The sequence below is a fragment of the Giraffa tippelskirchi genome, chromosome 5 (assembly GCF_054371585.1).
Source record: "Giraffa tippelskirchi isolate mGirTip1 chromosome 5, T2T-mGirTip1v1.2.pri, whole genome shotgun sequence".
In the NCBI taxonomy this organism is placed as follows: Eukaryota; Metazoa; Chordata; class Mammalia; order Artiodactyla; family Giraffidae; genus Giraffa; species Giraffa tippelskirchi.
The window spans coordinates 193,213,250-193,240,868 of NC_137279.1; the positions used below are offsets into that span (position 1 = coordinate 193,213,250).

The 27,619-nt window shown below is 64.7% G+C and overlaps 1 protein-coding gene and 2 long non-coding RNA genes across 6 annotated transcripts in view; 2 read left to right on the top strand and 1 right to left on the bottom strand.

Moving 5' to 3' along the window:
* KIF1A (kinesin family member 1A) overlaps positions 1-27,619 on the bottom strand; it is a 90,402-nt gene that overhangs the window by 10,381 nt on the left and 52,402 nt on the right. For 3 of the 4 annotated variants that reach the window (XM_081493313.1, XM_081493312.1, XM_081493314.1), the window contains 14 exons: positions 26,887-27,035; positions 25,774-25,952; positions 24,381-24,518; positions 17,301-17,419; positions 15,252-15,337; positions 14,467-14,605; positions 14,186-14,354; positions 13,958-14,048; positions 12,489-12,607; positions 11,723-11,778; positions 10,801-10,909; positions 10,552-10,618; positions 10,365-10,449; positions 7,550-7,655 (listed from right to left, as the gene is read on the bottom strand). In XM_081493313.1, coding sequence (XP_081349439.1) covers positions 7,550-7,655; positions 10,365-10,449; positions 10,552-10,618; positions 10,801-10,909; positions 11,723-11,778; positions 12,489-12,607; positions 13,958-14,048; positions 14,186-14,354; positions 14,467-14,605; positions 15,252-15,337; positions 17,301-17,419; positions 24,381-24,518; positions 25,774-25,952; positions 26,887-27,035 — 1,612 coding nt within the window. Of the gene's footprint in view, positions 1-7,549; positions 7,656-10,364; positions 10,450-10,551; positions 10,619-10,800; positions 10,910-11,722; positions 11,779-12,488; positions 12,608-13,957; positions 14,049-14,185; positions 14,355-14,466; positions 14,606-15,251; positions 15,338-17,300; positions 17,420-23,480; positions 23,745-24,380; positions 24,519-25,773; positions 25,953-26,886; positions 27,036-27,619 lie in introns of all 4 variants that reach the window. The other variant, XM_081493311.1, reaches the window with a different exon arrangement.
* Positions 14,053-15,487, top strand: LOC145507232 (uncharacterized). Its single transcript, XR_014054713.1, has 2 exons — positions 14,053-14,254; positions 15,161-15,487. It is a non-coding gene; the product is annotated as an uncharacterized LOC145507232 (long non-coding RNA).
* LOC145507233 (uncharacterized) lies at positions 15,773-19,130 on the top strand. Its single transcript, XR_014054714.1, has 4 exons — positions 15,773-17,406; positions 17,796-17,857; positions 18,384-18,430; positions 18,754-19,130. It is a non-coding gene; the product is annotated as an uncharacterized LOC145507233 (long non-coding RNA).

A 27,619-nucleotide genomic window follows, 5' to 3' on the forward strand; every position in this document is an offset into this window, starting at 1 on the left:
ACCAAGACTGCCGGGAGAAATAACAATAACCTCAGATATGCAGATGACAACACCCTTATGGCAGAAAGTGAAGAAGAACTAAAGAGCCTCTTGATGAAAGTGAAAGAGGAGAGTGAAAAAGTTGGCTTCAAGTTCCACGTTCAGAAAACTAAGATCATGGCATCTGGTCCCATCACTTCATGGGAAATAGATGGGGAAACAGTGGAAACAGTGTCAGACTTGATTTTTTTGGGCTCCAAAATCACTGCTGATGGTGATTGTAGCCATGAAATTAAAAGACGCTTACTCCTTGGAAGGAAGGTTATGGCCAACCTAGATAGCATATTTAAAAGCAGTGACATTACTTTGCCAACAAAAGTCCATCTAGTCAAGGCTATGGTTTTTCCAGTGGTCATGTATGGATGTGAGAGTTGGATGGTGAAGAAAGCTGAGCACCGAAGAATTGATGCTTTTGAACTGTGGTGTTGGAGAAGACTCTTGAGAGTCCCTTGGACTGCAAGGAGATCCAACCAGTCCATCCTAAAGGAGATCAGTCCTGGGTGTTCATTGGAAGGGCTGATGTTGAAGCTGAAACTCCAATACTTTGGCCACCTCATGCGAAGAGTTGACTCATTGGAAAAGACCCTAATGCTGGGAAGGATTAGGGGCGGGAGGAGAAGGGGACGACAGAGGATGAGATGGTTGGATGGCATCACCGACTCAATGGACATGGGTTTGGGCAAACTCCGGGAGTTGGTGATGGACAGGGAGGCCTGGCATGCTGTGATTCATGGGGTCGCAAAGAGTCGGACACGACTGAGTGACTGAACTGAAAAACTATAAATGATTAAAAAGTTAAAAAAAAAAAAAAACTTTGTTGACAAAGAAAATGTCATGTGTTGCAAAACATCTTCTCCATCTCATTTCTTGTTCAAACAGCGTGACTTCATGGCCAGGCAAGGGTCCTGCCAGACAGGGTCCCATTCTCCTGGGTCTGTGTCATGGGAGCCCGAGTTAGTCCTGCCTCTGCACCCTCTCAGCATATTAAAAAGCAGAGACATTACTTTGCCAACAAAAGTCCATCTAGTCAAAGCTATGGTTTTTCCAGTAGTCATGTGTGGATGTGAGAGTTGGACTATAAAGAAAGCTGAGCACTGAAGAACTGATGCTTTTGAACTGTGGTATTGTAGAAGACTCTTGAGAGTCCCGTGGACAGCAAGGAGATCAAACCAGTCCATCCTAAAGGAAATCAACCCTGAGTATTCATTGGAAGGATTGATGCTGAAGCTGAAGCTCCAATAGTTTGGCCACCTGATGTGAAGAGCTGACTCATTGGAAAAGACCCCAATGCTGGGAAAGATTGAAGGCGGGAGGAGAAGGGGACCACAGAGGATGAGATGGTTGGATGGCATCACCGACTCAATGGACATGAGTTTGAGTAAGCTCCAGAAGTTGGTGATGGACAGGGAAGCCTGGCGTGCTGCAGTCCATGGCGTCACAGAGTCGGACATGATTGAGCGACTGAACTGAACTGCGTCCTCTTGGGCTGCAGGAGGCCCTGGGGTGCTCAGAGGCCCAGGGGCTGCCTGGCTGATGTGCTCAGGGCTCCCAGCACAAGCCCCTGGGCACTCCGTGTGCGCACTTCCCCTGCTGTGATGGCCTGACAGGGCTCATTCAGGCAACTTCTGACAAGGGTCACAGCCACGGGCGCCCACAGCAGGCACGGTGGGCAGCCTGGTGCGAAAGGGTCTGCTGAGAATCTGCAAATGAAGCCCTTCCCTCGAGGTGTCAACCAGAAACACCTTAGGCTCTGGGAAGTACGTTTCTTGAAAAAGTGTCACGTTTAGAAGTGGCCTAGGAACTCAGGGAAGGTGATCTGAGCCCCCTGAATTGCAGCCAAGGCAGCCCTCCTGTCCAGGGGGACTACGATCCCAGGGTGCAGTCACGCGGCTAAGAGCAGGGGAACGGCCTTGAACCTCAGAGACTCAGCTCTGTGTCTGCACGTGACATGCGCACAGCTGAGCAGTGTCTCCTGCCACACAGAGCGAGCACTCTGACCAGAGGGATGGACAGAAGGGAGGATCAACGAGTGAGGGAACAGATGAGCTCCTCGCCAGGATCTGAGCTTCCTGGAGACAGACTCCTCCTGTTTAGTCTAAAATCCCCCTTTCGAACAATCACAGAACGTGGCTCACATGTGACAGATGAATGAATGAATGAGTGGGGTCATGTCCCATGTAATGAATGAATGAGTGAGTGGGGGTTGTGTCCCGTGTGATGAATTAGTGAGTGGGGTCGTGTCCAGATCACGGATGAACGAATGAGTGAGTGGGGGGTCTGTCCGGTGTGACGGATGAATGAATGAGTGAGTGGGGGTTGTGTCCCGTGTGATGAGTGAGTGAGTGGGGGTTGTGTCCCGTGTGATGAGTGAGTGAGTGGGGGTTGTGTCCCGTGTGATGAATGAGTGAGTGAGTGGGGGTCTGTCCGGTGTGACAGATGAATGAATGAGTGAGTGGGGTCTGTCCAGTGTGACAGATGAATGAATGAGTGAGTGAGTGGGGGTTGTGTCCCGTGTGATGAATTAGTGAGTGGGGTCGTGTCCAGATCACGGATGAATGAATGAGTGAGTGGGGGTCTGTCCGGTGTGACAGATGAATGAATGAGTGAGTGGGGTCATGTCCCGTGTGACGGATGAATGAATGAATGAGTGGGGGTCGTGTCCTGTCAATGGTGCAGCAAACAGGACAGAGGGGAGACTCCGCCAAGTTTCCAACCTGGGCCCGTCCCAGGAGGCTGGGGCAGCCCTTGGGGCACCTGAGCCGCCTATCTGGAGAAATCCGATCCTGTGCCTGGTGGGAGGGGTGAGGGTCACCATGGACCAACGTCCTCCCCAGCCTCAACACCGCCTTACTTTAGAGGGTCTCGTGGCCCCTTTCTGCCCTGGGCACCAGGATCCCGGGGCAGGAGAGTGAGCCCGGGTAAGATGCACGGACAGGGTGGAAGGTGGAAGGTCTGACCCGCTCCTCGTGGTTCAGGCTGGGTCAGCAGCTCTCCTCCTTGCTGACCAGTGAGAGTGAGACCCCCGCCTCTCAGCAGGGCTCCTCTGGAAATGGGTGTGGTTAGCTTTTTAAAAACTAGGCTCTTTGCTGATGAGGTTTGTGCTTTAGGAGTATTTCAAAGTAAATGCCGAGACTCTAAAGAGTCCCCTGGACTGCAAGGAGATCAAACCAGTCCATCCTAAAGGAAATCAGTCCTGAATATTCATTGGAAGGACTGGTGCTGAAGCTGAAGCTCCAATACTTTGGCCACCTGATGGGAAGAGCCAACTCATTGGAAAAGACCCTGATGCTGGGAAAGATTGAGGGCAGGAGAAGGGGACGACAGAGGATGAGATGGTTGGATGGCATCACTGACTCCATGGACAAGAGTTTGAGCAAGCTCCAGGAGTTGGTGATGGACAGGGAGGCCTGGCGTGCTGCCGTCCATGGGGTCGCAAAGAGTCAGACACGACTGAGCGACTGGACAACAGCAAGGCAGCAGTGGAAATCACCACCCTACACACGTCAATGAAGCTCCGCGTGCAAGGCCCCTCCTTGGAGCTTGTCCCACTCATCTCACGTAGTCTCACATGCTGAGGCAGCCCTCACTGAGTCCCCGTCCTGAGGGCACGGACCGCAGGCTCCAGAAGACCCTGCCACGCGTGCACGTTCACACAGCCAGCCCGGCCAGCTGGTGCAGCCTCCAGGCCCCACCCCAGTCACCGGGGCGGGACCCTCTGCTCGTCCCTAGAACCTCCCACCACAGCAGTTTCCTGCTGAGTGAAGCAGACCCTAGCCCAAGGCTCTGGGCTCTGACCCCTCGCCCTCCCCAGCACTGTGGGCCTTCTCTTGCAGGCCAAGTCCACTGGGGGCCCATGAGCTGAGTTCCGCACCTGGGGGTTGGGGTGAGGCCCTGCTGAGTAGGAGCCCATCTCCCCACCCTCGCAGCTTTCCAGGGGCTGTCTCCTCCTGGCCACGGGGAACTTTCTATTTTGTAATGTATCTGCAGGGGGTGTCCTGGACCAGCCTGGGCACGCCTCTATCACACCAGGCTGGTTGTGGACACACAAACTGGAACAAAATGCCCACACCCCTGGTGATCGTACTGATGGACTCATCAGGGAAACAGCCCCAAAGTCGGGCCCCCTCCGGGGATGAACCCCAGAGTTCTCTGAGAACAGGCGGACTGCAGGCCGCAGCCACCACGGTGGGCCCAGTTTGCTTCCAGGACCAGCTGGCAGGCTACCACCTCCAGGAAGCCCTCCAGGCTGCCCAAGAAGGGCAGGTCCCTGCTCTCTGGACCCCGCAGGGATGTGACCCTCCTCTAGTGCAGCCTCACCAGTGGTCTTCCTTGACAGAGTCCCCGCCACACCCAGCCGCCTGTCCCCAGGGAGGGCCTGATCCTGCCTTGGATGCACATGCCCTGGGGACACACTGACAGGAACCACAGCCTGCTGGCCACCCCTTGGGGCCTCAGCTGGAACTGCCTGGGGCACATTCAGAGTGATCATCCGTCCCAACACATGGCACCAGACCTGACAAGGGCCCCACCCTCTGCCCTGGGCCCCACCCTGAGAAAGGGCACACACCGCCCCGCACCCCATGCCCCTTCAAGGACCAGGCATCCTCACTGGAGGCTTTCCTCTGCCCCCTTCCTCTTCCAGAACAGAGACTCCAGGGCACCGAGCACAGTCCACGGGGACCACGACGTCAGGGGCAGGGTCCGTAACGGGGACCACGACGTGAGGGGCAGGGTCCGTAACGGGGACCGCGACGTCGGGGGCAGGGTCCATAACGGGGACCGCGACGTCAGGGGCAGGGTCCTTAACGGGGACTGCAAGGCCGTCCACCCCGGGGCCTCCGGGACCCTGCACCCGGTCACCAAGGCCAGAGCTCACGTGGAGAGGGATCTCTGTGCCCGGCCCAGGAGCCCATGACTCAGGGGCTGGGACCACCCGGGCGAGTCTGGAGCCCGGGCCCTTTGTCCCTCACCACCCACCCGCTTCCAGAAGGGCTTGTGGTGGCCTCACCAGGAGCCTGGCCTGGCAAGGGGCTCGCACCTGGAGCCGGCCAGGCTGCGTCTGTCCGCCCCCCGTCCTGCGCCCACCACGCACCCCCTTTGCTCTCTCAGTGTGCGGGGAGGGGGCCGGCCAGCCTGCATGCGGGTGCCTGCTCCTGCTGGGGGGGGCATGGGCCAGGCTGGGGGGTGAGCGGGAGGCCAGCCAGCATCTATGAGGGCAGAAACTACCGAAGCAGCCAAGATCAAGAGTGGAGGGCGGGGGGGCGGGCTCAGCCACGGGAGGGTGATGGGGAGGAAGCAGTGGGACGGGGAGAGGAAAAAGGAGATAAAACGGGAGGAGAAGACAGCAGAGACAGACGGGGAGGTGAGCGGGTGTGGAGGGGCCGAAAGCTGGAATGAGATCTCGGGGCTGTGGAGTGGGGGCAGGCTGAAAGAAACCAGGGGCACGGATGGTACCTAGGCATGTCCGAATCAAGAAACTGCCTGCAAAACACAAACAATCACAGGTTAGTGGGGGCGGGGCCGGGGGGCAGCGCGGAGCAGCAGGCGGGGGCAGCGCGGAGGAGCGTCCGCGGCCGGCGGCACCCATCGGAGCCGGGAGGCAGCACAGCGTGGGGACCCTGAGCGGGGGTCGGGGGCTCGGGGGCCGAGGCAGAGCGGGTGGGCAGCTGAGGCGCGGGGCCCCAGCCTGGCCCGGGTCTCCCGGTGGGAAGAGGGCCTGCCCTGCCACCTGTGGAGCTCTGAGGCGTCAGCCGGGGGTCCAGGGAACAGGAAGGCCCTTGGGGGGGCCTGCTGGCTGGCCAGCCAAGCCTCTGAACACCTCCTGCCCAGGGCTGCCTGCTGAGGGGGTCCCCGAGACTCTCCCAGGGGTGGGCCTCAGGTCAGGGCCATGCTGGGGCCAGACAGCAAGGAAGAGGGGGAGCCAAGCAGGGGCCAAAGCAGCTGTGGGCAGGGACTCTGGTCCGGGGGCTTCCTGGAGCCCTGGTGGCCCTGACCTCCTGCACTCGAGCTGGCCTCCTGTCCCCAGTCCACCAGCGACGGATGCCCTGACTTCCAGGAGCAGGGCGAACCTTTCAGCCAATGCCCCACTGACCCGAGGCCCAGCCCCCTAAGCTCCCTAGGACGGGGCCGGCCACGTGTCCCGCAGCCACTGTGCCAGCCGGAGGACGGGAGCCCAGAAGCACGGTCCCAGAGGCACCCACACCCTCCTCCTCTGCCCGGTCCATGCCCCTTCTAGCCCAAGAATGGAGGAGCTGCTGGGACAAAGCGATGGTCAGGCGTTGGGGAACGCTGAGGTCAGCCTCCAGGTCCCCAGGGACACTCACTTGGCAGAGCCCTCCCTGGTGGCATAGGCCCCTTGGCCCCACCCCCAGGGTCCTGGTCTCAGAGGCCCTGGTACAGTGGCCCGTGTCCCCGCAGGCAGCCTGTGAGAGGGCACCAGGCCCTGTGCCGCACCCCCAGGGCGTGTCCCCACGGCGTCCGGCCTACCCGCACGTGCTGCACCCCCTTCCCCGTAAGCCCGGCCTGCCTGTCATGGTGCCCCCACCCTCGAGAGAACACCCCCAGCATCCTCATCCACCCCTCCCTCCTTTGGACACGAGTGCAGGCGGCCTTTCCTCCGGAAAGTTCCAGAGCCATGCCTGCCCCTGCAGGTTGCTGCCCACTCTCTGGGGAGTCTGCGAGGAAGCCCAGCTCCCAGCTCTGAGTGGACCAAGACCCTCGCTTATGGATCCAGCTCCCCTGGCAAGGAGGGGCCCGCCCGCTCCAGCGCACCCAGCCCTCAAGACACTTCCCGCAAACATGGCACGGGAGCCCGTGGAGACGCCCCCGGCTGGAGCTCGGGGTCAGCTCTCTGCTTCTGCCTCTTGGGCCAGGTCGAGCCCTCAGGACTCGGGAGCCCCCTTCCCACGTCCCCACGCCCCCAGGAAGCAGCGTCTCAGACAGAGCCAAGCCTACCCACATCCCCACAGGAGGGTGGCTCTGGCAGGGGGCTGTCTGCCCCAGCCTGGCCCCCAGAGGCCTCTCCTCCACACTCCCCTGAGCCTGGCAAACCCAGTAAGGAGGAGCGTGTGCCAAGCCATGCCATTGGGCACACCCCCACCCCGGGATGCCAGACCACTGGCTGGCTCGACCCTGAGCTCCTCCAGGACCCTGGGCCGCAGGGAGGATGCCTGCCAAAGGGGACACTTGCCCGCGGCAGCGCGTCTGGAAATCTGGCCCGTTCATCCACCCGCTGCCCCGTGCTGCCCGCCCACGAGTCCCGAGGACAGGACCCAGCTCCTCTGCCGGCAACGCCCGTGTGTTCCCTCTGCCAGGCGACTGAGCAAGAGCTGCGCCAGGGGGCCACACAGCCACGGGCCCCTCCCTGCACCACTGCCTGGAGGGCTGGGAGGAAGGGTCTGGAGCGCTCAGGGCCCTGCGCGGCCAGGCAGGCCAGGTGGGGGGCTGACAACACAGCCCGGGCCCCGACCCTGGCCCTCCTCCAGAGAGTGCCGACCCCGCGGGGACTCACCGGTCGTCCTGGGCCGGGCAGATGTATCCGGATGAGAGGATGCTGAGGGACAAGATGTTAGGGTCGATCAGGGACTCGTCTGTTTCTGGGGTGTTTCGGATGCGACCTGCGGGGAGGGGGGCCGCACGTCACTTCCCAGGAGGGCAGGTGGGCGCCTGGTCCCTGCTCTCGCCTCTGCCGGGCGGAGCTTCCGGCCACGAGGCCGCACCACAGGGCTCCCCACACGGCCACAGGGGCTCCCCAACGGCCACAGGGGCTCCCCAACGGCCACAGGGGCACCCAGCCAAAGGCAACACCGAGAGGGGCAGGGAGGCCCACACAGGGTCTGCAGCTGGAACCCAGACTGCTGGGAGAAATACCAACCACCTCAGACACGCAGGTGACACCACCCTAATGGCAGAAAGTGAGGAACTAAAAAGCCTCTTCATGAGGGTGGAAGAGGAGAGTGAAAAAGCTGGCTTGAAACTCAGCATTCAAAAAACTCAAGATCATGGCAACTGGTTCCCTCACTTCGTGGCAAATACGTGGAGAAAAAGTGGAAACAATGCAGACTTTATCTTCTGGGCTCTAAAATCACTGTGGAGGGTGACTGCAGCCGTGAGATTAAAAGACGCTTGCTCCTTGGAAGAAAAGTTATGACAAACCTAGACAGCATATTAAAGAGCAGAGACATCACTTTGCTGACAAAGGTCTGTACGGTCAAAGCTACGGTTTTTCCAGCAGTCACGTGTGGACGTGAAAGCTGGACCATAAAGAAGGCTGAGCACCAAAGAATTGATGTTGCTGAATTGTGGTGCTGGATAAGACTCTTGAGAGTCCCTTTGACAGCATGGAGAACAAACCAGTTCTAAAGGAAATCATCTCTGAATATTCATTGGAAGGACTGATACTAAAGCTGAAGCTCCAACACTTTGGTCACCTGATATGAAGAGCCGACTCATTGGAACAGACCCTGATGCTGGGAAAGATTGAAGGCGGGAGGAGAAGGGCCCAGGGGAGGATGAGTGGTTGGATGGCATCGCTGACTCGATGGACATGAGTTTGAGCAAACTCAGGGAGACAGTGAAGGACAGGCAGGCCTGGCGTGCTGCAGTCCACAGGGTCGGAAAGAGTCGGACACGACTGAGCGACTGAACACCCACCACAGGGCCTGCAGCTGCCCACGGCGCTGCCTATCGGTGGACGTCCTCCCACAGCCCAAGTTCTGAGCTTGTTAGTTTCTCAGCCATAAGTAACTCTTGCAATATCTCCCCACCCCAGTTGATAGGTTCCAGTCACCCAGCCTGGAACCCACAGGGCCTCCTACTCGTTGAGAAGGAAAAAATATTTTCTCTCTTTTTATACTTAAAAAACAGAAGAGAAACACTATCTGAGTCAAAAATGCCTCCCTGCAAGGGCTATTTTCAGCAAACCTTCTAAGACGCCTGCACTCATGCTGGGGGTAGGGGGTGACTCTGTAAAAGGCACCAGAACCGCCGAGAGTCAGGACTCCCACCTGGGGCCTCCGTTACCCATTTCTCGCCCCGAGTGCGTGTGTTTAGTCAGACGGTCGTGTCCGACTCTTTGCGACCCCATGGGCTGCAGTCCACCGGGCTCCTCTGTCCATGGGACTCTCCCAGCAAGCATCCTGGAGTCGGTCGCCATGCCCTCCTCCAGGGATCTCCTCACTCTTACAAAGATGGTTGATTTGATCACTCTGCCTCCTCGAGGAATAGACAAGTAGTCCTGAGTTTTCTTTGTTAAGTCAGAAAGCAATCGCTGGGCCTCTCCCCCAGACCACACCTGGAACAGGGGTATGTGCGCCTGTTCCGCTGTTCTTCTGATTGTGTGGAAATAAGACACAGAACAGCTAAAATGGAACATTTGTCCTGGGGCCCCCAGAACTTCCCGGTCTACGATCCTGACCTGGTGACGCAGGACGACGGGCCCCCATCACATCCTTGCTCCTACACCCTCAGAGCCACTCCCCAGCCCCAAGGACACTGCCCTTGAGCTGATGCCCGTGGCCACAGCAACACCTGGGGCGAGGCCTCGGAAGTCCCTCAGCTCCAGGGCCGTGGGGTGGGGAGGCGGCTTCAAGCTGAGGACGGATGGCAGTCTGTCCTGGGAGGGATGGCGGTCCCGGTCTTTGAACGGAAAATGGGAAGACAGATTCTTTGCAAAGAGTCAGCAAAGGGAACATTTCCAAGACGGAAGAGTTCAGGGCAGGAAGTTACAGACGGAACGCATGTAAGCCCCTGGCACTCTCTGTGAGCTGAATTGGGTCCCCTCAAAATGATGTGCCGTGGTCCTGACCCACAGAACCTCAGAACAAGACCTCGTGTGCAAATAGGCTCTTGGCAGATGTGAGGAGGTAAGACGCTGTCACGCTGGACCAGGTGGGCCCTCATCTAAGTATCTAGGCCCCATAAAGACAGAGGATTGGGGTGACCTGTCCACAAGCTAAGGGCTCCCCACAAACCACCAGAAGCTGGAGGAGGGGATGAAGGACCTCCCCTGGGGCTTCAGGGAAGCATGGCTGAGCCGCTGACACTCTTCATCACAGGACTTATCCACAACTGCAACAGGACCAAGTTCGGGGGTTTCAAGGCATCCAGTGCGTGGGACTTCGTTACGAAAGCCCTCGCAAGCTACTGCGGTGATTAAATAGAAGTCTGGAATCATCACCTGAGTCCCAGTGCTCCTTTTCAGGTGAGGGGCTGAGGCACAGAGAGGTTAAGTGACTCAGCCAAAACCACACAGCAACAGGGGCAGAGCCGGGTCTGGGGCTGAGCGGGCGGCCTGTGTTGCTCCCACCCATCCAGCCCTCACTCACCCACCACCAGCTCCCGCACTTCCTTCCAGCGGATGTGGCTGCCACTCTCGTGCAGCAGGGTCACCGTGATCCGTCTCTGGATGCCCTGCCAGGCGTGAGGGGAGACCACACGGTCAGACGGCCGAAGGCCGGGCGGGGGGGGGGGGGGGGCGGGCGCGGGGTGGGCGGGGTGGCGAGGTCTCCGCACCTGGTGAAGCAGGAAGGTCCCCATGCACGGCATCCCGCCGCGGTGGTCCACCACTGCCGGGATGTAGCTGAGAGACAGCAGCACGGTGAGGGTGTGCCCGGCCGGCCCCATGCCCGCAGCACAGAGGGCCGCCCCCCGGAGCGGGGCAGAGGGCAGGGGAACACCACCCGCTGCCCCAGGTCCCTCCCGGCCCGCCCGGCCCGCGGACGCCGCCCAGCCCCACGCAGGGAGCACAGGCTTGGGACTCACTCGCCATTGGCCTCCAGCTCGCAGATCTCGAAGTAGACCAGCAGGTCGTACTTGCAGTGGCAGGGCCCGGGGCAGGGCCGCGTTAGCGTGCTGAGCTTGGTGGCCGGCACTGGGGGGACAGGGAGGAGCGCGCAGGTGCAAACTGACCGCTCGCGGCTGAGGGCACGCAGGGAGGAGGCGGGGAGCAGACCCCCAGCAGTGGCGAGGACAGCTCCCTCCAAGGAACAACCGGCGGGCTCCACCCCGGGGCACAGACAGGCCTCGGCCGCCACCCCGGGGGGCAGGCCTGACTGCGGGCTCCTTCGTGCCAGGCGGGAGGAGCCGGCAGCCCCACGCACCTGGGCGCAGGCAGTGGCTGGAGCCACACCTGCTCTGAGGCCCCACAACCTGACCAGGACCCCTCGGCCACACCAAGCACCTGCTTCCAGCACAGAGAGGCCCCGGCCCTGGGCCCCACTGCCCTACACGCGTGGCTGCTCCCAACACACAGGCTCCGTGCCCCGTGTGCCCAGCCACCTCAGCCCACAGCCCCTCCGCTCTGCGTGCCAGGTGTGGGCTGACCTCCCAGGGCCCTTCCTCGGAGGACCTCCCACGCTCGCCCACCTCCAGCCTCCCCCCCGGGGAAGCAGCTTCCGGGCCTGCCTTTCCTCTTAGACTGTGTCCATCCCGAAGGTTCAGTTCATAGGGTCCAGCCCCCCGGGAGCCCCCAGCCCTCATCCCCAGCCACAGGCAGCCTCCCGGATGTCCCTCTGTGGCCCCCACTCTGGTACAGAGCCCCGAATCCGTGGGGCCCCGGGAGGGCCAGCGGGGGGGCAGGGTGATGCCAGGAGGCTAGGGGGTAGGGACACCCCCGCAAGACTGCACTCCACCGAGGGCAGCCAACCCACACAGGCACCCCTGCACCCAGGAGAGCCCCACCTACCTGGCTTGGACAGCGGCATGACCCGTGGGAAGTGGCGGCGTGAGGGCCTCAGGGGGCTGTGGGGACAGAGGTTGAGAGAGTGACCGTGAGGGACCGGAGGCTTGTGCCTGCGGAGCCTGAGTGGGAGCCGCAGCCCCGCCACGGGGCCTGGGAAAGTCTTGACCTCAGGCCTCTGCCAGCTGCGGAGGGGGCACCCTAGAACTGGAGACCCCCCACGAGGCCCCGGGGATCCAGGCAGGCCCCTCCCGTCCCCAGGACAGGTAAGCCCTGGAACCAGCCCCTTGCCACCTGCTCTGCCGACACTCTCCCTGGGTCCCTCATCTCAGTGCAGAGGGCGCCCGGAGGCAGCAACAAGGGGCCCCACTGCCCCCGACGCCTGTGGGCTATGTTCTCCCTACAAGTGGGGGGTCTCAGTGGGGACCCACCCTGAGAGCCCCAGGCAGGGGAGAGAGCAGGGCCAGTCGCCCCCGTTCTGCCTAGGGGGGCAGAGGACTTGGGAGCAGGGGAGGGGGTTGCCCTCGCCAGCCCCGCGTGGCTTCACTGGGCCCGGGACACGGCCAGGCCCAAGCCAAGCTGAGGTTCTGACAGTGACCCTCTAAGATCCCTCCTCTGCCCCGCGGGGCCGTCTCTGACCACCCTGTGTCTGGCCGCACACGGCTCCACAGCCAGCACACCGGGCCCAGCCAGGGCGCAGGTCAAGCCTGCCGGCCGGGGGGCAAGAGGCCCCGACGCCCTGCCCCAGCCCGGCCTGGCCTGGCCCGCTGACCTGAGCACATCCTTGCAGAGGGGCGGGAACGGGTGCTGCTGGTAATGCCCGAAGACCTCGAACACCAGGGGCTGGCTCTTGATGTACTCGATGAAGGACCTGGTCACCTCCACCGCGATCTGGTCGGGGGGCGGGACAGGGAATCTGGGCGGGCAGAGCTCGGCCTCCCTGGAGCCCCCAGTACCCGAGGCCCGGACCGGAGAGCCCGGGGCTGACCTCGCCTGGTCTGTCCACACACCCTGTGGACCGGCCCCTGGGGGCCGGCCCGAGGGCTCTCCCCCCAGGACAGACGGGCTGAGGGCCACTGGGCTCAGCTGCTCTTCCAGAACACAGAGCCCAAGGACAGGCCTCTGTGACCTGGTCTGACCCCTCTCGGGCTCTTGTTCACTCGCCCGGCGCTGTGGTTGAACTGTGTCCCCCTCCTCCCACCCACCCTCCACCACCCGCCTCCCACGTGTTGAAGCCTGACCCCCAGCATGTGTGTCGGAGAGGGGTCTCCACAGAGGCGATCGAGCTAGAATGAGGTCGCTGGGGACCCCACAGGCCCAGTGTTCTCGGAGGAAGGGGACACAGGCACCGGCCTGCATGGGACATGATGTGAGGATACTAGGGAAGGCGGCCGGCTACGAGCCAGGGAGAGAGGTGGCAACTGGTTCTCGTCACGGCCTCAGAGGGAGCGCGGAGCCCACCGGGCTCTCGGGCTTAAGACTCTGCGGCTGAGAGGCGGGCAGTCCCTGGTTGGAGCCCCTGGGCTGAGGGGCCCTGCTGGGCCACCAGGGAAGGAGCCCATGCAGCGCCCTGGCAGACCTGGCCCCGCCTCCCTGGCTTAGAAACCACCAGAGCCCCTGGTCCCTGAGGGGCAGGACGGGCCACAGTGCACAGGGCCCTTCTGAGCCAGGCTGGGGTGACTGCTCAGGGCACACTCACAGCTCAGGTTCAACTCACACCGGCCAGCCGGGCCCCTGAGGCCTGGTGACCCAGAGGCTTCGGTCAGGGCCGTTTCCCTGCCTCACAGCAGACAGTCCCCTGCTCTCCTGACAGCCCGGCTCGAGCTGCGGGTTGAACCGTGTTCCCCTGTCTGCCAGTTCTTCCAGGCTGGGGGTTCTCTGGCCTCTCCGGCTTCTGCCTGAGCACCCTGCGGCCCTCTGTGGGCCCTGCTCTGCCTCATCCCCAGGACCAAGCCAGGGCGGCCTCGCTGGGCCCCCAGACCCTTCACATCCACAACTGGCCGAGGCTCGCCGCAGGGCCCTCGGGGGCTCTGGGCTGCCCCCACCCCAGTCTTAAGCCCCACAAGGCCCCCACCTGGTGCCCGAGGCCCTGTGTCCTCAAGCCCAGCCCAGGGCTGCTGCTCAGGAGGGGGAGAAGCTGCGACCGAGTGAAAGCAGCTCTGGGGTTTCAGGGAGGCCCGCAGAGCCGGAGCCCTGGGAGGGGCGGGTCACGGCGGGGGGACAGGGGCCCCGAGGACGTACATTTTGGACGTGGTAGAAGCCGAGCGGGGGCCCCCTCCCCGTGTTCTTCAGGGGTTCCGTAGAGAAGGCCTCGTCATGGCGATGGATGAAGCTGAGAACCGGGAGGAGACGCTCGGTGGGTGGGGGCCCTGGGCATAGGCACCTCAGCCTCCAGGGGGCCACCAGGTGCACCCCCCCCCCACTGCGCCTTGCCAAGGCCCACCCACACAGCCTGGGCACGAGGCTCACTTGAACTGGCAGAAAATGTCGGCATATTCAGCGGAGATGCTGGACGCCTGCAGGACGGTCACACGGAAGGTGAAGGTGCTGCCCAGGCCAAGGTGGTCCAGGGCGGCGTCCAGGGGCCCGTCCAGGGCGGCTTTCTCAGGGCTATCCAGGAGGCCCTCCGGGGTCACCGCTGCTGGGAGCCAAGGGCAGAGGGGCGTGGAGAGACCCGAGGCGCTGAGCCCGGGCTCGGGGACTGGCCTGCATCACTCGTGCCGGCCAAGAGGCGGGCCGCGGGGACCCACCTGAGCAGGTGTTGTTGTTGACCTCGTCGGCTGAGGGCCCCGAGTCTGCGGCCTGGCCCTGGCCTTCCACAATCCGCAGCTCCTCCTGGGAGGTCCCTGAGCGGGACATCCCCGCCCCGGGGCAGGACTCAGCCTGGAACTGTGCAGGCAGGGGCGGGGTCAGACAGAGCACTGCCGGGGACCCTGAGCGCCCACCAGGCCCGCCCCTGCCGTGGGCGGACCCCTCCCTAGGCCTCGGTTCCCCAGGCTCTCAGCGCCTATGTTAGTCTATGGAGCGGGAAAGGAAGGTGGGAAAAGTCTCTGGGCTTCAGCTCTGCCCTCATCCCAGCCAGGACCCCTGCCTCAGCTCCGCCCCCTGCCTCAGCTCCGCCCCTCCCTCAGCTCCGCCCCCTCCCTCAGCTCCGCCCCCCCCGGCCCTGGGCAGGACGCAGACTCTCCCAGCAGCTTTCAGGCCCTGGCCAGGCCCCCCACCAGGTGCCCACGTAGCCCCCACTGCCCCCACCCCGGGCCCTCCCTGCTCTGCCTGACACCCCGTGCCCCTCCTGTGAGGCCCAGCACTGATGACCCCTCTGAGAGGGGCTGGGGGGCCCTGGGCCCAAGGCCTCAGAGCACCGAGGTTCAGGCAGGGCCTGAGGGGACAGGGGGCAGCCACCGGGCTGAGAGCTCCCCGCTTGGGCCTCTCACCCGAGGGCAGGAAGGGCGGCTGCGAGAAAGACTCCGACCTCCCCCCTGAGGCCCCGCAGGGCTGGCGGCCCCTCTGGTGGCGTCTGTGGCCTCAACACTACCTTCTCGAAATGCTGGTCGTCAAAGGAGATTTTGGCTGTTCCCGACTGGCGGACGCCGGAGCCATAGTCAGGGGCCTCCTCGTCGGCTGAAACAGGACCGAACAGAGGGTCAAGCCCAGCTTGTCCCCAGGTGGGAGACATCCTGGCCGAGACGCTGGCAGGGGGGACGTGGGAACCAGGTGGGGCTCCGACCCGCGTGGGGCATCCCAGACACGGCTGATTAGTCCTGAACAACCAGAGCGTGTCCCGGGCACCCTGACCGCCCGCCTCCGCTGCCCCAGGGCCCAGCGGCAGCCACGTCGTTGGCACGGCCACACTGATGGGGCCATGAACTCCACCTTGTCAGAGCCAAGCTTTCCACCTCTGCTCCCCCCGCCAAGTCCTGCCCTCAGACTCAGCCGCTGCAGCAGAACCCAGGCTCCTCCGGACCCCACCTTCCCCCTCTCCTGTCACGCAGCTGGACACTCAACACCCTACACGCTCTCACACCCCCTTCTTCCCGGTGTGCAGGGTTCCCTACTGTCTGGGACAAAACCCAAACCCTTCTCCTGCCGCCTGAAGGCCCCCAGTTCTGGCCCCTCCAGGCCCCCTACCCCCCAACTCCAGCCACTCTGGCTAGATGCCGCTACAGGAGACTTCACAGACGCCAGGGGGCTCCAACCCTCTGTTCTGGGGCTCTGTGGGAGTGCAAACACCACTAGGGTGTCCACCCTGGCTGCCCAAGGGCCCAGGGCTCTAACCCACCACTGCCCAGGGCAGCCCAGGGCAAGTGCACAGGGGGGCTCCTGCCACAGTGGGGGGCAGGGGCAGGGGTGACCATCTCCTCCACTTCAGCCACCACACGGGGAACGCTGGGTGTGGCCCAAGCACAGACAGCACCAACCTGTCTGTTTATAAAGCGGCGGGCCAGGTGGGACCCGCTCTACAGGGGCTGAGGGGTCAGGAGGGGCCAGGAAGAGCCCGGGGAGGACGAAGCGCCCAGAGGGCCAGGGTCCCCCTCGAGGGAGGAGGGTGGCACTGGATGCCCCAGCATCGCCATCACCTGGCTTGTCGTTAAAGCCAGCCACCCCTGGGCTCCCCCTTCTCAGCCGCGTCCCCAGGGGCCTGAGCACCATGGTCACACAGCTGGAGGAGCTGGAAAGAGCGCTTGGGATCGTGGGGAAGCAAGAACCCGCCCAGGGGTCCAGACACCCAGAGTGCACACACACGGGCCCCCAGCACTGCTCACGCTCTGCGCCTCCCTGTCCCGGCTGGGCCCTCTGCAGCCGCACACGGGCAGCCAGCGTGCCCGGGCCAAGCCTTGGGGAGGGGAGGAGGCCCGAGGCGGCACCGGGGGCTGGAAGCGCGGAAGGGAATGCCAGCCATCGCAGTAGGAGGACCCTCTGGCCCAGCAGTCCCCCACGCGTCCTCCAAGCCTCTCTCCACACTCCTTTCTAAGAAGCTTCACAGAGCACCCGCTTTCAGAGGGGCAAACCCAGCAAACCCGATGCCCTCCTTGGGGTGGCTGCCCCGGCCTGGAGGGGCAGCCAGGAGGGAACTGGGCAGTGAGGGGCGTATGCCTCTTATTGGGGGCTGGACCAGCTGGCCCGCGGTGGGGAGGGGCTCACGGCCTCTGGGGGCACAGGTCAGTACCCGAGCGGCCATGCGCTCCGAAGGGGGCCGTGCTGGGGTGTCGGGAAGGCTGGGGGACCGAGGGCTGGAGTCTGTGCTCCCCTCCTGGGGCTGAGACAGCGGTGGGCGCGTGGGGGGCACTTCTGCACCAGGCTGCGTCTGCAGGCCGCCTGGTGGGGGGCCCGAGCCAGAGGGGCCTCGGACAGCCCCGGGCTCGGCCTGCGCGGTCCTGGAGGCCCCAGCCAACCAGGAAGAGCCCCGGGGGCCCGAGCCGAGCACCGGGCAGCAGGGCTTCTCTCGCAGGGAGAGATGGAGGAGGCCGGGGCTGTGGGGGAGGCCAGCTGCACGCAGACCACCACGCGAGGGCCGCGGAGGCCTCCCCCCTCCCGGGGACCCATCAGAGGAGGGACAGAGCCCGCCCAGGCCTCCCGCACGCACCTGAGATGGCCTGCACGGCCACGCGCAGGAAGCCCTTCACCTCGCCCTTCTCGCTGACGATGGCCACACGGTGCACCAGCGGGACGGGGTAGAGCAGGTTGCTGAGGTACACGAAGGCCCTGGGGGGGGAGGCCGCAGTCAGGGCCCCCGCCGGGCACCGCGCCGGGCGGCGGCAGAGGCGGCAGGGCAGGCCCACAACACAACACTGCGAAGCCAAGGGGAGGGGGCAGCCAGGCGGGGGCAGCCGGGGGCCGGGGGGGCAGGCAGGGGCTGCACAGGGCGGGGAGGGGGCAGGAGCGGACAGGGCAGAGGGGCGGGAGGACGTGGAGGTGAGGGGGCGGTCTGAGCAGAGGACAGCGAGGAGGAGGGTTCAGCCTGCTTCAAGGAGGACGACCAGGGACCGCCTCGCTGACCTACGACCCTCACGCTGGTGCTGATGCCCTCCGTCTCCCCTGCCCATTTCCCGGGGGCCTCTGACACTGGCGGACCCCACAGAGGGCCTCAGATGGCGAAAAACGGCTCCCGGCTCCCTGTGAGCCTCTCCAGGAGCACAAGGGGTGAGGGCTCCATGACGTCAGCCAGGGCCCGGGAGGAGGGCTGAACGGAGCCCCAAGGATGCCCAGACACTGTAGCAGCCCCAGGGCCCAGAACCCCCCTCTCCTGGCAGCTCAGCTGTGCACCCAGCTAGTGCCAAGACAGGTGGGCCAGAGGCCACGTCACCCCGTGGCGCCCCCTCCCTGAGCCGGCCGACCTGTGGGATCTCACGGGCAGTGGAGGATGGAGCCTGTGCTGCCCCGCGGGTGGGCAGGCTAGCATGAGCACAACTCCCTTCCGTTCAGGGCACCCACCTTGGGGGGACACCCCCCTCCTTGGGGGGAACACCCTCCTTGGGGATGTGCCCTCCTTGAGGTGTGTCCTCCTCGGGGGGCCCCCCTTTGAGGGATGCCCTCCTTGGGGGGACCCCCTTTGAGGGATGTCCTCCTTGGGGTATGCCCTTCTTGAGGGGGACTCCTCTTTGAGGGATGCCCTTGGGGTGTGTCCCCCTTGGGGGACCCCTCCTTGAGGAAGCACCCTGGCTTCCAGCCCTGCTCTGCCTTCCACTCCAGCCCAAAAGCACAGACCTGGCAACCGTGAGCTCCGGGTGGGGGTAGTTCTGGGTGTGGTCCTGGGGGAGGGGCAGGATTTGGACGCTGGATGGTGGGAGGTGCTGGGGAGGGAGTGCAGACGGGCTGTGGGGGCCCAGGTGGGGACAGAGGTGCGGGCAGTGGAGGTGGGAGTCTGGGCACTGGTCGGGTGGAGTGGGGGCGCTGGGGGACAGGAGGAGAGGTGCGTCGTCCGTCACCCCGCCCCTCATCCAGGCTGGGGGTCCCTGCTCTGGACACCCGGTGGCAGCAGGCGGGGGGCGGAGCCGTCCCCAGGGCCCTGACACCAGGCCCTGCGGTTCCCTCACCAGTGGGCTCCTGGCCTGGCCACCGCCGGCCTTCTCTCACCGGAGGTCAGAACTCGGGGTGCCATCCTAGCTGGTCCCTCAACTCTGCCTCGCGTCTCTCTGAAACCCATCACCCGGCCCATCAGCCCTGGCCTCCCTCCTCCCCCACGGCCTCCACGGCTGCCAGAGGGGACCTGAGACCCGAGCAGACCCCACCCGCCGCGGCCTCCAAGCTCTCTGCAACCAATAGGTGCCCCAGCCCCTGCCTTGGGCCCTGCCCCGTTCTGGCCTCACGGCCCGTCTGTCTGCTCCCACCTCTGTGCAAGGCCACCCATGTCTCAGCTTCCAGGCTGCTTTCTGCACAGCTCTCCCCGTTGGCCTGAATTTACCAGTATGTCCAACCTCTGTTCACTGGTTTTGCTTTCCGGGCCCCTGAAGGCTGAGCCAGGCCCCAGGCGCCCCAGGGTGGGGCCTCCCAGGGCCTGCCACCGCGGCCCCCCATCCCCCGGGCAGGCGGAAGCCCCCTCCCCAGCACAGCACCTCTCTGAGGATGCCCCACGGTCCCTCCCTTCAGTACGCTGTCTGGATGGGGGGCACCTCTGCCGGACTGGGGGCGCGCGGGCGCTAAGGCCCACTGCCCCCGGCCACCACACAGGCAAGCAGAAGCCAGCAAGAGTCGCTGGAGCCCGGAGAACGGACGGCCTTGCCCAAGTCGCAGAGGGCAAGGCCCTCCACCTCGGACGGGACGGTGGGGCCCCCCTCCCCAGCACCTGGGCTCCTGGCCCAGCTTCTCTGATGGAAACTGGGGTTGGGGGGGTGACCGTGAAATGAGCCAGGTCACGGGGTCCCGAAGGGGAAGCCCAGGGGCAGGACTCGGGTTATGGGGACAGGCACAGACCCGGCTCTGCTCCCCCAAGGCCCAGCCGCCCCGCCCTGCCCTGCCCCAGGGGGCTGAGGGGGCTGGGTGGGGCAGCCCCCAGCTGCAGGGCCCAGTCAGCACTGCCCTCCAGCCCTGCCCGCCCCTGGGCACGGCCGGCTGCAGAAAGGAGGCTCTGGAGACTTCCGGGAGCCCCAGGTGCTGGGCGGGGCAGGAGGCCTGCCCACCCCCCTGCACCCTGCAGGGACCCACAGGAGGACCCACTGGGAGGGCACGCCACCTCGGGTTGTGGGCTAGTGAGGGCACAATGCCTTCCCGAGGCAGAGTGTCAGGCTGTCCCAGGGCCACCAGCCAGGAGGGCCCGCCAGGCTCGGGGCCGCTTCCTGGAAGGCTCAGGGGGCAGTCCCCGGGCACTGGCTCCCGGCTCCCTGATGGCCTCTTGCAGACCCTTCCGGGGACCCGGGACCACCCCAGGGGCGGTGAGGGAGGGGAAGGAGGTCAGCCCTAGGGAGTCCGAGGCAGTGCACGGGGCCGGCCGACCCGGTCCCAGCAGGCCCGCAGCAGGCAGGCATCCCCAATCCCCCAGGGCCCCGTGGCTGCACACACCCGCTGTGGTCTCCCAGGGGCGCCTCCTGCCACAGGACCCACCCATCAAAGGGGGCCGTACCCCGTGAGTCCTAAGGCTCAAACCACCCCACTGGCACCGAAAGCTCCAGGGGACAAACCGTGCGTGACAGCCCCCCCAGGCCCACTGGGGCCGGCATTGGAGCCCCCAGCACCGCGTGGCAGGGGGCCGGGGTCTCTTCTACTCACACCTCAACACAGACACTGGGGCTCCCTCCCCAACGGCATGCCTCAGCTGGACTGAGGGCACCGTCCTTCTAGGGGCTCAAACACAGCACCGGAGGTCTAAGCTGGGGTGCTGGGGCTGGCGAGCTACGGCTTCCGCGCCCCGTCTCGCAGGTGGAGACGGAGGCCCGAGAACAGCAAGTCTGGGGGCAGACACTCGGCTGGGGCGGGACCCCAGGCTGGCTCCGGGACAGCTCCCGGCTGTGGACCCCGCGCCCCATGGCCCACCGGCTTACTTAAGGTTCGTTAGGTAAATCAAGTCTTTCCCGATCTCACCGGATTTCCTCACGTTGAAAAGGAAAGAAAACCCAGATGCTTAGGGTATCGGAAACGGCAGGGCTGGGGGCTTCGAGGGCCCCCTTGGTTGGAGGTTGGGGTTTTACAGAGAAAGACGCCTGGAGTCCACGGCCACGCTTGCCCTCTCTGAGCCTCACTGCCAGCCGTGGAAGGGCTGGTCCCTGGGGCACTAGGCAGGTTCGCACACGGATCAGACACAGCCCTGGGCAAGGGCTTCCAGAGGGCAAGGGGGCCTGGTGGGACCCTCTCTTCTCCTCGCTGCCCCTAGCCCCAGGACGATGACGCCAGCCTTCACCCCGAAGGGACCCCTGGGCCTGGCAGCCGCTGCCCCTGGTGGCAGCACCAGCCTCGAGGGCAAGGGGCCAGGGGTGGGAAGACCCCAGCCCCCCCCCAACTAACAGGGGCAGGAGAGAAAGGGCCCAAGGGGTAGAGGCTGGGCCCACCGGACAGCAGCGCCCACCACCCCGGGGGCTGGAGCAGCCCAGCCCTGCCAGGAGGACTCCGCTGGCCATGGCGCGCCCACCCGCACACGGCGGCCTGGCGCCGTGCTGGTGATGACTCGGGCTGAGCGGCTCGGGCCACAGAGCACACCGGCTGGGGGCTGGCAGCTTGGCGTCGCCGGCACAGGGCGGACACGGCGGGTCAGTGCTTTTCCACCTGGAGTCCTGGATCCTACACTTGGGGGGGCACCTGTCCTCCTCCCCCGGGACCATCCATCCCAGACAGTCAGCCCCTCGCCCTCCTCTCTCTGCAGCTCCCCTGCCCACCCACCTTCTGAGAGCAAAGGTCCAGGCGGGGAGGATCACGGGGGAGACTGAGCCCACAGGCCCACCTCCACCCCCTGGGCCGGCCCACCCCACTCCCAGCGCAGCGGCACGCAGGCTGACCCTGGACTCAGGGGAGGCCCCTGCCGGGACCCCGTTCTCGGAAGCGAGGGCACCTTGAAGCAGGCTGAGACCCGCCGGAGACAGAGGGGGCGGCAGAGGCGGGGGCCGGGGCGGAGCGTGGGGGAGCGGAGGAGGCAGCGCTAACCACGAGATTGGTGAGGTGCAGACGCATGCTGGGGCCACGGAAGCCTTTCCGGAGGGAGGCAAGAGTGGGCGCCCCAATTTTGCTTAAGCTTTGGAGAGAGAGCCAGCGGCTACCAGAAGGATAAAGGGAACCACACACGGGTCCTCCTCAGGGCTGGGCCTGCACAGCTGCTGCGCGGGAAAAGCCAATTCTTGCCAAACCAGAAAAATCAGGACGTTTCCAAATGAAGCCCCTCGCAGACGGCCGCGTGGGGAGCTGGCCTCTCGAGCAGCTTTGGTTTTGGTTGTTTCATAACATCCCAGATCACAGGGGGAATGTCGGAAGGACCCAGCTCTTTCTGGCTGAGACTGCAAGAGCCCACCCCGCTTCTCCCAGTGACCCCACACCTGCCTGACACCCAGCAGCCCTGGCCCGCATGGCCGGGTTTTCTGAGAGGCCTGCGTGGGACCAGCCCCGGGGGTCACAGCTTCACTTGGGTAGGTGGGTCAGGAAGCTGGGCTGAGGCATCTCAGGAGAGAGCCAGGGGTCTAGCAGCCCCTACTCAGGGAGACCAAGTCAGAATAAACCCGCGATCCCCTAGAGAGAGCCTGCTTCCTTCCCAGAGGAACCAGAGGGGCTTCCACTCCAGCAGCTGCACCCAAGGGCTCCCAGAACAAACCCCGTTATCTGGGGGCCAGCCTCGGCACCACTTCCAGCACTGGTGCTCCAAGGTCAAGACTTCCAAAAACCTTCCCTCAGACTAGCCCAGGAAGCAATCCCAGACTCCTACAAGGGTTGCCGTTAAAACTATCTTCCACCTTTGCAGACACACAGAATGTGTAAATTCAGTCTCTGGGAGCCGAGGTTTCTACTGCTACAGCTACATTTCTAGATCTCTCCTTCCTGCTTCTGTTCCATGGTGATAAAAACACAGCCTGACTGTACTTGCCCCATCTGCCTGCAGGGCGAGCCCCGCACCCCCTCCTGGGCCTGGTCTCTCTCCTGTCTAGAACCCTTCATCACTGCCTCCTCTCCACAAAGGGCACCTCCCTGGAGGGCACAAGGCCAAGGGCGCCGTCTCCAGGACTGGTGGCCGGAAGGTCAGGAGGGATGGGGTGTTCTCGACCTTAGACGGAGACTGGCTCAGAGTGAGGCCAGGCTAGGCCAGGCTGCCCAGGGCTTCAGAGGGAGGCCCTCCCACTGCCAGGCTCTGCCCTTCCTTCCCCACCCCCCCCGCCCCCCGACAGCCTCCTCCAGGTTCTGCTCCTCTTCCCACGATGCGGGGCAGGGGCAGCACTGGGAGCAGACCCGGACCCTCTGTCTCTTTTGGAAAAACAGCAGAGGGAGGGACAGCGGCCTCCGCTGGTGGGCGAGGGGGCGCAAGGATGCCTGCCCCCACTTTTCCCGAGGCCCCTGCACGGGGGTGGGGGCTCTCCTTGGGGTTCCAGAGGCCTCTCTGTGGAGACAGGCCTCCCTGCATGGAGCCCATGCCCGGGGCGTCCTGCCTCCTCCGTCACTGGGATGCCCTCCCCGGCTAGGCCTCCCCAGGACGGCCAAGGGCGCTCTCACTGCCTCACAGGCTCCCCGGGGGAGGCCAGCCCCTGCCTGCCCCCCCGCGCCGGGGCGGCACCCTGCCGGTGCTCCACCGTGCCCACAGCAGTGCTCCTGTGCAAAAGAGCTGGTTCCTTCCCAGCATGCCGTCCTCAACCTCACCAACCTTCCTACTAAACTGAACAGGGGGGGCCGGTCGTAAAACGGGTCCCGGCCGTCGCACAGCACGTGCTCCGGAAAGACGTCGTCCTCCAGGTCCTCCTCCTCCTCCTCCTCCTCCTCCTCCTCCTCCCCCACGCTCTGCTCCTCGGCAGGCTCGGTGGCGTCGGAGTCGGGGCTCGAGAAGGTGGGGGAGGGGGTGAGAGCAGCCATGCGCTCGCTCATGCATGTGTTGAGAAGAGGGTAGCTGTTGCAGCCAGAGACGACTGAACTGGGGTTAGTGCGACAAGACAGAGAGAAGTTAACACCAGCTCCTCGGGGGCGGCGGGGCGGGGCGGGCCACCGAGGGCACCGCCTCCAAAGACAAGGTTGCCCAGGGGGCGCGCCGTCCCCAGGCGTGGACACACACACCCGCCCATGGGGACGGTGTGCAGCCCCGGAAGGTTCCAGAAGGTCCCGGCAGGTGTGGTCCTGGCCAGGTGTGGCCAAGGTCGTGGTCGTATTGAAGCCTCAGAAATCACGCCCCGTGGGGGTCCCCCAGCCCAGGAGGCAGGGAACAGCAGGCATGGACTCTGGGCTCTGGGAGCCCTCACGTCACCAGCGGCCCAGAAGGCCTGACCAAGCCTTACATTCTCACCCGTGGACAGGTGTCGCCTGAGGGCTATGGCCCCGAAGCGGGGGTGGGTGGCAATGCGGAGACCCCCTCCCCATCAGGACCCGCTGGTGTGTGGAGAGGATGACAGGGGTAGTCAGACCAGGGAGCACCAGGGAGGGGAATTCGGGATGGAGAAGGGCCAGCACCCGCCTCGTGTCGGGCCAGGGCCCAGGCCCTCGCCACCCACCAGTCTCCCAGTCACCCACCAGTCTTCTCCCAAACTCTCAGCCCGGTCCGGAGGCAGACACCCACCTGCCCACCAGCCGGAACCAGGGGAAGCGGTCGTAGAAGGGGTCTCCTCCAGTCACCACATTGTCACAGTCTTCGATGACGCTGGAGGGCACCTCGGCTGCCCGGTCGTACATCTCCCGCATCAGGTCTAGCCGCTGCCTGCGGGGCAGAGGTCAGCATGGGCCCAGGCGGAGCGTCATGCTCAGGGCTGCCCTCGGCTCAAGCGGGTTTGCCGGACAGACCCTCTACGGTCCTCAGAATCGGCTGACCGTGAGCAAGGGGCTTGCGGTTCAACACGCGTTCACCACACACTTCTCTTAACCCCAGTGACAGCTGCAGGGTGTCAGCGGAGGACAGGGCTGGGACCAGCCAGAGTGGGGGGGACCCAGACTTGGGCATGGAGCCCTGGGAGCTGGTGAGCGAAGGGCAAGTTGTGACAGGACACGAGAAACAAGGCATTTCCCAAGTTATCACCCTGGAAAACCAGCAGGCTGTGGGAGAAACGCCCCCAAGGGATATTTCACTCGGGGGCCCAGGTGCCATAGGAAAGCCCCGGGGGGACATTCATCTCCCAGGAGGGGCCGCGCCCGGAGGACAGGGAAGGGGCAGGTGTGCCTGTGAATGCACATGGTTGGTGTGCACGTGCTGCTGGGCCTGTGTTTGAGGGTGAGCGGGATCACGTGTGTGGACGTGCGTGGCTGCACGTGTGAGTGCGTCTGCGTTCTCCGTTTTCTGTGTCTCACAGTGTTCTGACGTCTCTGGGGCCTCGCTGCCTGGGGAGACCCTTCCCCGACAGTGAAGACCCCCTTACCCGGCCCATGCCCACTCAACCAGCCAGTTCCCCTGCCCTGATCTCCAGGTGCAGGGCCAGGCCACGAGGCAGGCCCTGGCCCAAGCCTCCAGCGCTGTTCTACCCAGCCGGTCTTCACTGTTCACCTTGTCCAGCTGTGCCCACAAACACCTCCAAGAGGCCGTAGTGAGACCCCCCTTCGTCCCCAACGGCCCTGCGCCTCCCCTGTGTGCGGTGTCCCTCCTTCTAGAGGAAGCTGAGCAACAGTAAACTTTTCTCCCGTGGCAAAACTCTGCCCAGTCACCTTCACCCAGGAGGAGTCAGGTGCACGCGGCAGAGTGGGCACGCGGGGCCCTGGAGGCAGAGGGGAGAGCGGACTGGCTGTCCTCCGGGGCCCCGCCCTGCCCTCCGCCACCCCAGGCTCCGCCCAAGGCGGAGGAGCCCCTGCCTTCCTCCCCCCAGCACTTCACCTGCCCCTTCCTCCAACTTCAGCCCAGCTTTGACAGAGTAGCACACAGATTCTTTAATAAGCCTGAATCCTATGCACTTTCTTCTGATTTAAAAAGGAACGGGAACAGGAAAACTAGCTGCAGGACATCCCCGTTCACCCCGTTTCCCGCGCACCTGAGTTTCTCCAGCGTCCAGTAGTGGGTGGCCCCGTTCTTCTGGTCTTGGACTTCCACAGCCACGATGGTGCGCGGGAAGGGGCGAGTCTCTCGGTCTTTGGCGGCCTCCGGGGGCAGCAGGTCAGGTGGCAGCGGGGAGTAGAGTGTGTCCGTGAGGAGGACAAACTGGAACTGGACCTGTGCGCGATGAAGATGACACCCGTCAGCCCCTCGAAGGTGGAGCCCGGCCCTGGAATAGCCTTCCCACGGCTGGAGAGGAAGCTCCACTACCCCGCCACCCCCCCACCCCCCGCCCCGCTCCGGCCTGCCTACGCGCTCCCCTTGGTCAGTGCTGGCCTCCCTTCAGCCACCCGCCCACCTAGGGGTACAGGTCAGGGGAGTCCCGCCCCCCTGGTAGGGAGGTAGAGCCGCTCAGCTGGGAGTCCTACTGGGCTTGAAGGGTACCCTCGAGGTGCAGACAGCACGGTGGGGGCGTGGCGTAGCAGGGGCCTGGCTGGTGTGCTGGGGGCGTGGCGAGGGCGTGGCATGAGCGTGGCGTGCATGGGCGTGGCATGTGTGGCGTGCATGGCTGGGGTGTGTGGGCGTGGCATAGCATGGCGTGGCATCAGCGTGGCTGCAGCGTGGCTGCATGGGCGTGGTGTTGCAGGGGCGTGGCACCAGCGTGGCTGCATGGGGCGTGGCGTAGCGGGCGTGGCATCAACGTGGCTGCATGGGGCGTGGCAGGGGCGTGGTATGGGCGTAGTGTTGTGGGGCGTGGCGTAGCGGGGCGTGGCATCAGCGTGGCTGCCTGGGGCGTGGCGGGGGCATGGCATGGCGTGGTGTTGCGTGGCACAGTGGGGCATGGCGTGGCGGGGGCGTGGCATAGTGGGGAAGTGTCATCAGCGTGGCTGCATGGGCATGGTGGGGCGTGGCGCTGTGGGGGCGTGGCGTAGCAGGGCGTGGCATCAGCGTGGCTGCATGGGCGTGGCGGGGGCGTGGCGTTGTGGGGCGTGGCATCAGCATGGCTGCATGGGCATGGTGGGGCGTGGTATGGGCGTGGTGTTGCGGGGGCATGGCAGGGCATGGCGGGGGCGTGGTGTTGCAGCAGCGGCGCGGGGTGGGGCCGGCCCACCTTCTTCTTGAGCTCCACGCTGATGGCGTTGGCCTCCTTGAGGAAGATGGCGTTGCCCCACAGCAGGTCCCGCAGCGACGTGAACTGGTACCACTTCCACTTCCGGAAGGCCCACAGCGCCAGCTCGCACTCCCGCTCGGTCCACTGGACTGTGCGGAGAGGCACGTCCGGTCGATGGGGGGCGGGGTCTCAGGTCCCCAGGGTCGCACCAACTGGGGTGCTCGGAAGGGGCCGGGCAGGGCGACCTGCCTCAGGGAGGGGCCCTCGGGCCCCACGGCGGCCGCTGCGCCCCCAGAGTGAGCGTGAGGGCCTGAGGGTCAGCCTGGAGCCCCAGCAGTGGGGCGGGGTCAGGAGAATGGGCTGCGGCCTGGCACCTCCCCCCCGACCCCCCCCACCGGTAGACGAGTCCAGACAAGGGCGGTCCGGTCTCATCCGCGCAAAGGGCCAACCAGCTGACTGGAGACCGAGCTGGATGTGAACCCTGCCTGCGGGCGGTCCTTGGCCCTGGCAGCTGCGGTCAGCGGTGGGCCGCCCAATGAAACGCTCCGAGATGGAGCAGAAACCTTGTCCCGGGAGGAGCACTAGCTGCCGTCGGGCAGGACCGGCCAGATGGACGCAAGGTGCCCGCACGGGACCCTGAACCGTCCTCCTCATGCTCCAGGCTGCCTGCCCCAGAACTGCGCGTGTGTGTGTGCGTGTGCACAGGTGCCTTCCTGCTGCAGCACAGCCTCCT